The sequence below is a fragment of the Populus euphratica genome, unplaced genomic scaffold, assembly GCF_000495115.2.
Source record: "Populus euphratica unplaced genomic scaffold, PopEup_1.0 scaffold217.1, whole genome shotgun sequence".
Classification (NCBI taxonomy): domain Eukaryota; kingdom Viridiplantae; phylum Streptophyta; class Magnoliopsida; order Malpighiales; family Salicaceae; genus Populus; species Populus euphratica.
In genome coordinates, this window is record NW_011500036.1 from 17,705 (window position 1) to 27,243 (window position 9,539).

The following is a 9,539-nucleotide window of genomic DNA, read 5'->3' on the forward strand; positions in this document are numbered from 1 at the left end:
TAACATGAAGCTCATGACATGCAATTAAATTATTTTAGCATCTTCTACGAAACATAAAACACTAGGCAACCCATAATTCAATATTCAAGTAGCAAATATTATTGTTATCCAGCACAAAATTTGCTAGTCTTTCACGCTGCATGGTAGCAGCTTCAACACACATTTCCTCCGCCCAAGAAAAGAAACTGTTCGCCGGTATTGAAATCCCTAGACAATAATTTATAATTACGTTCCTAATGAAGTACATTTTTATTACAGAAAGCCATTTCAAATCGCTTTCTCGAAGGACATTATTATGATAATCATGTAACTCACGGAGGGAGGCGGTTTTGAGCAATCACCGGAACAACAGAATCATATTTGTGGAAGCAATCCTCTGGCCGACGATTCATTCAGACATTAGAGTGAAAATAAATGCCTGTCCCATTAGAAGGATTTTTCCCTTTTATTTGAACTCTTACTTTCTTCTCGAGTTATACAATCGATGAAGTTATCAGGGGGAGGAAGGCCTTGATCAGTGACGGAGTAATCACTGCTTCATTAAATTCCTAATAGCATATGGAAGAATGCCTCCGTGGTTGAAATATTCCAATTCCACCTGCAATTGCAATTACGGGCATCAGCTAAGAAAAATGAGGAGGGCTTCAACCATGCAAAAGATGTGGCCATGCACTTCCATCTAACTTTTAATGACTATCACAATAATGCACGCCAAAAAAATATATATATACATATATGTGTGTGTGGGCGTGTGTGTGGGCGTGTGTGTATATATATATATATAAAGACAGCAGGATGCTACCCAATACTACTCGAGTAAATATATACATGCCATCCAAGAGGGATGAAAAAATACACCCGCAGCTATCTAAACAGAGCAAGGCTGAAATTCTCCAGTTTAATGTTCAGATTTTTATTTACAATCAGGTGCTTCGGTATGATAAAGTTAGGGAGGTTCGGATACGCTGTATTTTGATATTCCTAAAAGTGGAAATATATGAACCATCCACAATAATTAGGAACATCTTAGAAACATATTAATACTCCAATTTTTATAAAAATTGAAGTCAAAAACGAAAAAATAGTAATAATCTTGACTTTTTTTTGTTTTTGTTGTAAAAATTCTTCTGTTATCAACAAAGGAGCACATTTTTCAATTTAGTGTTTGCCAATACTATGCAGGACTGAAAATACTCTTGATAATTTGTTCCTGCTGTTCATATAAGTTGAATTAAGTTAATATATTCCCCAAATTACTCCCTCCATTTCCAAGAAAAACTTGAGCTATCCCCATGTTCCAAGATTAATCAAACATGAACTTGAACTAATAAAGAGCTTAAGAAAGAGAATCACCGCAGTGTCAAAGCGAACTGTGCAGGTGAAGGATTTCCCATTGTCGGTTGTGACAGTCACATCCTGGCCAGGTCTTATCTCACTAATATTGCTTGGAAGGTCAATAGTATAGCGCTCATGACCAGTCAATCCTAGTGTGTCCGCATCCTGACCAGCCTTGAAACAAAGGGGAATAATTCCCATTCCCACCAAATTACTGCGATGAATTCTCTCAAAACTCTTGGCAATCACTGCTTTCACTCCCTACAACAAATGAAGCCCATAAGAAAGTCTACACGGGTGGGTGCATCCACACCACTGAAATTCAAAACAGTGTCAGATGGGTAAAAACCTACCGAAGCTGAAATGATGAAAGGAATAACTCACCAATAACATTGGACCTTTGGCAGCCCAATCCCTGGAGCTTCCACTTCCGTACTCAGCTCCAGCCAAAACAATGGTGTCATGTCCAGCGTTCTTGTACCTCTGAAATAGTAGATTGATCACTCAAAGTTAATTAATAGAAATGATAAAATCTAAGTTCACAAACATGGGTTATTTGAAAACAAGGATATATTGGCACAGAACCACAGGAAACCTCTTCAGATTGCAGAACTATATCATGTCTGTGACACATAAAATGTGTCCAAGTCCATCAGTGTATGCAACAACTGAGCCCATACAACTGAACTACAAGAAAATTCATAGGGGAACTTTTATACTAAAGGTACATACAGTCCATCTAGAATTCCTTAATTATTATTTCAGTTAGCACAAAATAAACTATAAATGAATGATACTGACAATGGAGGAGTGAAATTTAGGGGAAATAAGTCAAGATGGAAAATTGTGCAGCATCTAATACCAAGAGACTTACCATTGCAGCATCATACACAGAGAGTTTCTCGCCTGTAGGAATATGGACAGTCTTGGGTCCCACTTCCCCATTCAAAAATTTGTTAACAAGGCGAATATTGGCAAAAGTTCCCCTAGCCATCACTTCATCATTTCCACGACGACTTCCATAAGAGTTGAAGTCTTTGCGATCCACCCCATGCTCAAGGAGATACTTTGCAGTAGTACTGTCTTTGTGGATGCTTCCTGCTGGAGAAATGTGATCTGTCGTGATACTATCACCAAAGTTAAGCAAACAGAATGCATCCTTCACCCCATGAGCTCCAGGAGGATTCATGGTCATGTTCTTGAAGTATGGGGGCTCATGAATATAGGTTGAGCTAGGGTCCCAAGAATAAGAAGTTGAAGCTGGTACAGATAGCTGATTCCACATGGGATTGCCCTTTGTGATAGACTCATATGTACTTCTGAACATAGCAGGCAACACACTGGATTGAACAACCTGAAAAATATGCATCACAAGTAAATTTCAGTCCATTCTAGCAGTAAAACATCATACTACAGAACAAGAGGTACAAGCAAATTTGACAGTATCTACCTCTGCAATTTCCTCTGTTGTTGGCCAAATATCCTTGAAATAGACACTCTTACCATCCTTTCCTGTTCCAATTGGCTCCTTATCAAAGTCAATGTTAACCTGGAAAAAATTTTCATGTCACCTTATTGATGAAGAGCAGCAACAATAAGAATAAGATTTTCAATGGAAGCTCAGCAAAGAAACTGGATCCCCATAAAGCAAACATGACATAGAATGTTCAACATAAAATCATGGAATTATGTTAAATTAGGAGCTGCAAAGAAAAAACCCTTCACCGTACATCTCTTAGTTTCAAAACAAAAATGTAATCAACAAACCTTATCTAATAGCATAACAGAGACAAACATTGGGAACTTGGGGCAGCTAAAGCAAAGTTTGACATGCCATGTAAAGAGCAGGATGGAATATATAAGGGTAGAGCAGTGACGGTGTGAAGGGTATAAGGCATGAAGAGTTAAGAGTGATGTTAGAAGCTTTAAGAAGTTACAGGTAGGCCCTGGTGAGTACAAAAATAAATCTTGAACAAAGTTTAATTAGAGTATTCTTAAAGATATGCCAGTGGGGCACAACACTAAATGTAAGTAAAAGTAATGCATGGAATAAGTTCAACAAAGAGAGAGAAAAATGACACCACTACTCAAAAAAATTTAGCCAACTCCTCTTTAGGTCACCACTTAGCTCCCTTTAACATTAATTAACTCACATTCCTCTCTCCCTATACCATATAAAGCAAGGTTTACAAATAATCATTTGACTACATATCAAGCACAATCTAAATGGTAAACACACCGTCCCAGCAAGGGCATAAGCAACCACTAAAGGAGGTGAAGCAAGATAGTTGGCTCTTGTCAAGGGGTGGACACGGCCCTCAAAATTTCGGTTACCAGAAAGCACAGCTGCTGCAAGAATGTCTGCAAAGAGAAAGTGAGGAAGTAGTCAGAAATGGGAAGTTCAAATGCAAACGCTGTCAAAGAACTAATGGTATGGATATAATCTCAAAATTACCATTTTCTGAAATAACAGAGCCAACAGATTCATCCAAATCCCCAGAATTTCCAATGCAAGTTGTGCATCCATATCCTACAATATTGAAGCCCTGCTCATTCAAATATTTTTGCAGCCCACTACAAAAAAAATAAAAAAAATAAAAACATAATTAACTGATGTTTTTCTCTCAAGTACGGAAAATTAAAAGGAAGTTGCATTCTATAACCATTCAAATTATTCAGGTAATACCTTTGGAGTAAATATTTTGTAACTACTCCAGAGCCTGGGGCTAGACTTGTTTTTATCCATGGCTTTACCTGTGGACAATTATGAAATGATAATTAAAGAATAATTCAATTCTACAGTAGCTTTTACATTCTTAGAAATATAAGGGCCAAATCAAATGTTTGTGCCATATTGATAAGATTGGGGAAAGAAAATTGGCATAACAGTGGGTGGAGGCACCTTCAAGAATACAAGTACAAGAAGTCTATGCATGCCTAACCTTTAAACCAAGTTCACAAGCCTTCTTAGCAACAAGACCAGCACCTAGCATGACACTGGGATTTGATGTATTGGTACAGCTTGTGATTGCAGCAATCACAACACTACCATGCTTCAGCTCTGCTGGCTGTCCATGGAATGAAAACTTTGCCACTTTTTCCTGTGCCTCTTTTGGTACAGCAAAACCCTGTTGTCATATCAGATTAAAAATTTATTTGTAGAAAACCAATAATCAGAAGTTGAGGCCAATTCGATGGTATCCTACCCAAAAAATTAAATAAAAATGAATCCAAATCCACTCAATCCCTTTACAGATTGGATACATTTGCTTCACTATCAACAGCAAATTATCATTGCCTGCAGAAATGCAAATGACAATAATTCAGCCACATCCCCAGTAAACTACCCCTTTGTATACAAACATACATAGGGTGTCGACATCATGGATGAATTTCCAGTGTAGTCAGGGTTGAGAGCTAACAGCAAATCGTAGGATAGATGGAAGAGGCTTACTACTCCTTGTGGTTGAAGAGGCAACAGACAAACAAAGTAAAAGGTGATGCTGTTACTGGCAGATGTTATGGAAGTGATAAGGAAATTTCACTATAGCTTTGGAAATGGACAAAGCATGAAAGAGGCAACAGACAAACAAAGTAAAAGGAATGGACAAAGCATACAGATGTTATGGAAGTGATAAGGAAATTTCACTATAGCTTTGGAAATGGACAAAGCATGACTAAGGGTAATCAGTGAGTGTCATTTAAATCCAGCAAGGATGAAAATTTGGGCAACATTGATAAATACAGTGATCCAGCATTCACGGTTCAGTGAAAAACATAAACTTCCACCTATCTTTTTCTCGGCTGAAAAAGCACCATCCAATGGCTTTTAACTGTGGAAACATAGATCCAGCCAACTTGTATCAAAGAGAAGCCCCAGTGTAGAAAAAAAAAAAAGATGAAGAAGATGCGGTAGAACTATGAACTCTATAGGAACCAATGAAATCTAGAAACTGAACCAATGGTGACCATATAGTCATTATGATATGAAGCAGATACACTTCCTTTGACTCAATTTATCAAAGCCCTTAACAGGGAAACGGCAAATTATATTAAAATAAATTTTAGACAACTGGATCTTATGGAAACAAAGATTATGGATATCAATTATCCACAACAAATGAAATGGTTTACAACCAACCTTAAATCCAACTTTGTTATTGAGACAAGCATGCCAATCAGCCTTCATTTCTTTTAATGGAACACGATCATGTGGCCTGCAAGGAATGACATACGCTTTGATGAGCTATAAATCGAAGGGGATATGTTAGATTTGCATTGAGGTCATTGAAAATGAGTTGCAAGGTATCGGTGTGTGAGATGGTGTTGATGAACAGGAGTTAATGCATGTAAAAAAGTGCACACCTCTTTGGTCCAGAAATGCAGGGCTCAACATCCGCAAGGTCCAGTTGTAGATAGGATGAGTACACTCTTTCTGGTTGGGGCTGAATTAATTGGTGAAGGGAAAATTAGTACTTCCATAGTTGCACATCAAATAACAAAATAAAGATTATAGCAAGTGCTCACAAGAAAGATAAACATTGAAAAAGGAGCAAAAGGTTCTACCTCATTATAGTCAACAAACATTTTGTTTGCACGGAGATATGCTTCTATCATTGCCACCTAACAAAAGAAGACCCGTCAACTAGCATCCAGTATAGATTTCAAATTGGAAAGAACTATATGTTGGGAAAAAGAAATGAGACTCACAGTTTCATCACTCCTTCCAGTCAATTTGAGATATTGTAATGTAACATGATCCACTGGGAAAAACCCCATAGTTGCACCATACTCAGGAGACATGTTAGCTATAGTAGCCCTGTCTGCTAATGATAGCTTACTCATTCCATCACCTGCAGTGAAACAGACATGAAATCCTCATCCAAAAGAGACAAGAGAAAGCAATTGATAGCTAAGTCAATTAAGGTCCATGAATCAAATTACCGTAAAACTCAACAAACTTTCCAACAACACCATGCTTCCTCAGCATTTGAGTGACTGTCAAAACCAAGTCAGTAGCTGTGACACCATTGTGTAACTTTCCATTTAACTTGAACCCAACAACACCGGGCAACACCATGCTCATCGGCTGTCAATTTGAGAAAGTATACTGTTAAGAGACAAAATCATAGCATAATGCTCCTCCACACTTATTTCAGATAGTCAAAAATGAATAGCATCCCAAAGCATCCATGCAATACCAACCCCATACATAATATGTGAAAGAAAAACAAATTCACCTGAAGTATTAAAAAAACACTACAACTAGCACACCTTGAGTGTTAAGGAAACACTATACAAGTAGTATAAAGAAGCATTCCTAGAAGTGATAAATTAGTAGCACTCGCATAATATGGGAAAATTGCACTTGAGCCCAAACTTAACCGCATAATGCTGATATACAAAAACTAAAGGAATCCCACAGCAAAATAAGTTAAGAGTGCGTGCAAACAAAATGCAAATTCTCCGCATTTGCATTCATACTCTTCTGTGACAGAAACATGGTTTCAGATGACATAACAGTTATCTTTTGGGAAGTTCTAGTATTGACACTGGAGAAATATTTTTTGACCATGAGATACCACATTAACTACCTGGCCAAGCATCGCAGCTTCTGCTTCAATACCTCCAACTCCCCAGCCAGCTACTCCTAACCCATCAATCATGGTCGTATGAGAATCAGTTCCAACCACACTATCAGGGTAGAGAACACCATCAGTGTTGAATACGACGCGTCCAAGATATTCAAGATTCACCTGAAATTTAAGAGTGCAACCACCGTACATCAATAAAAATAAATTTGATGCTGAGTCTGAGCTTTTAGTTATTTATCAACTACAATAAGATATTATATTAAAAAGTCATGCAAACTGGGATATAATTGCATGCTAAAGGAAGTGAGAGTTATAAGCCAATATGTCAAATCTCAGAACACGAAATACACCACCCATTTAAATTATACCTGATGCACAATACCAGAACCTGGAGGAACCACAAGCATATTTTGGAAAGCAGTGGAACCCCATTTAAGAAAGGCAAATCTTTCCTTGTTCCTCTGAAATTCAAGCTCCATGGTTGCCTGCACAGCATTTTCTGATCTTGCCACATCAACTTGAACTGAATGATCAATGACAAGATCTACAGGAACCTGTGAAACGAAGTAGTTTCCAGAATTTGATCAGGATCAATGAACAAGATGAGATCAGACAGAAAACAGCGGTTTCAGATTTCCAGAAGCATACAGGCAGCAACATTCACTAGGCTTGTCTAGGAAAGGTGTTTTAGCACCGTTTTTTAAACAAAAATTGATTATAATAAATCAAAGTGACTTTGCATATAGCAAACTTAATGGAAAAAAAAGACTCGCACCAAAGGATTGATCTTGTTGGAATCACCGCCAAGTTGAGCCATAGCATCGCGCATAGAAGCAAGATCAACAACAACTGGTACTCCAGTAAAATCCTGAAAACAAAACGTACAGATCAAACACAAATTCATTATCATGACCAAAACAGTGTATACCTTCTCAAGCTTCAGACATACCTGCAAAAGAACACGAGCAGGCTTGAACGGAATCTCAACTAGTTTCGGAGCTGTGTTTTCCCAGTCAATGATCTTCTCAACATCACCCTTTGTTACTTGGAAGTTATCACAATGACGAATAGCAGATTCCAGAAGAATTCTGATGGAATAGGGTAGTTTCTCTGTTATTGACACAAGAAACACATCACAGATCACATATAGTCAAAGCTTGCTGAGTTGACTTAAATTTGACAACCCAAATGAAATGAAGCCCAAATGTTGGAGAAAATACCGATCCTTGGATCATTAAGAGCAGGCAAGCTATAGAACTTTCCGAACTCGCCGCCTCCTGGCTTGGGGAGACTGGTGAAAATTCCCTTGAAAGGATGTTCATGAGCTTAAGAAATCAAACATATTTAATCAGTGCTGTTATTATTTGATCATTAATAATTAATAATTAAAGCAGGTTCTCAAATAAAAAGAATCATCCACTTCAGTACTGAGAAAGTAACCAGCCGATTACAAAAACTCAAATCATTTCTGAAACGGAAAAATGATTTGCCCTGAGATTATATAGCTACAATAATTAACAACAGAAATCGAAGCAGATGATTATTGGGGGAGATGAGAATGAAGAATACCCATAGTAGCGATCTTTCGCTGGAAGCGTTCGACAACGGGAGCAACGGCTCTGATCTGGTGACGAAGAGTAGCAGGAGAACGCCAATCGACACCGTGGCTCCAGCGAGGGTAGGAGCAGCGGAGGGATCGAACAGCGGAGGTGAAGCTCGACGATCGGAGCTGGTTACTAGTGGTCAAATAAGAAGGAGAAAATTTAGGAGAATAGAGAACGGAAGTTTTGGAGACAGGAGGAGGAAACCTAGCCCTAGAAGCCCTAAGAATTGAAGAGGCTGATCCTAAGCCTGTTATATGCATGATGATTTCACATAAAAAAGCACACCAGATAAGGATCAGATGATGAGCTCAGAATGCAGAGAGGAAGCTAACAACAAATCATGGCTGTTTCTGAGATTTGATTGATGATTTGAGAGAGAGAGAGAGAGAGGCGTGTGGAGAGCAACTGGAAGACCTAGGGCTGCGTGCCGCTCTCTTCTAGAACGTTAATATACTGCAGGTTCAGAGCTCTGGCTGGAAGGAAGGGAGACTGGGAGAGTTGGTTCTAATTCAATTCTTATAGTTTATTAAAAGTGATAATTTAGCCCCTGAAATGTTATAAATAAATAAATAGTCCATTATTTTAGAGTACATTTGATATGGCTTATGAAATCGACTTTTAGCTTTGAGTTACAATTTAAAAATTATTTTCATCAATAATGTATGGTAAAAATAAGTTAAAATCACTTTAAATTAGAAATATGATTTATGAAAATGAATTAAATCAACTTTTTTGAATAATATATGTATTATAGGTTAGAATCTATAAGTTAAAAACTAAAAATCAAAATTAATTAAATCAATATTTGACTTAATTTTGTAATTAAATGTTGATTTAAAATAAATTATTTCTAATCAAACAACCAAACATGTTTATGACATTGTTAAACAAGTTACATCAATTCATAAAAGTAGCATGAAATGAAAATTTAATGTTATTTTTTTGTTACAAAATGCTTATTTATGAGAAATTATAGGATATTATATATATATATATATATATGCAT

General features: G+C 37.3%; 1 protein-coding gene across 1 annotated transcript; it reads right to left on the reverse strand.

Annotated features, from left to right (window-relative positions):
• On the reverse strand, positions 1-8,975 carry LOC105142723 (aconitate hydratase, cytoplasmic-like). Its single transcript, XM_011050483.1, has 20 exons — positions 8,499-8,975; positions 8,150-8,254; positions 7,879-8,039; positions 7,705-7,797; positions 7,298-7,483; positions 6,930-7,091; positions 6,280-6,424; positions 6,046-6,188; positions 5,902-5,958; positions 5,701-5,780; positions 5,477-5,552; positions 4,278-4,463; positions 4,022-4,089; positions 3,791-3,909; positions 3,575-3,696; positions 2,786-2,884; positions 2,210-2,689; positions 1,720-1,818; positions 1,354-1,596; positions 1-598 (listed from the first exon to the last, which is right to left on the reverse strand). The coding sequence occupies exons 1-20, from the start codon at positions 8,791-8,793 to the stop codon at positions 530-532; spliced, it is 2,988 nt and encodes a 995-aa protein (XP_011048785.1). The 5' UTR covers positions 8,794-8,975; the 3' UTR covers positions 1-529.
• Positions 8,976-9,539: the final 564 nt, after the last annotated feature.

Excerpts from the sequence above, each read along its gene's own strand:
- LOC105142723 (XM_011050483.1), bottom strand. The coding sequence starts at position 8,793 with ATGCATATAACAGGCTTAGGATCAGCCTCTTCAATTCTTAGGGCTTCT. Across the intron at positions 7,798-7,878 it reads CTGCTCGTGTTCTTTTGCAG|GATTTTACTGGAGTACCAGT; the intron begins GTATGTCTGAAG and ends TTTTGTTTTCAG. Across the intron at positions 1,597-1,719 it reads CCAAAGGTCCAATGTTATTG|GGAGTGAAAGCAGTGATTGC; the intron begins GTGAGTTATTCC and ends CATTTGTTGTAG.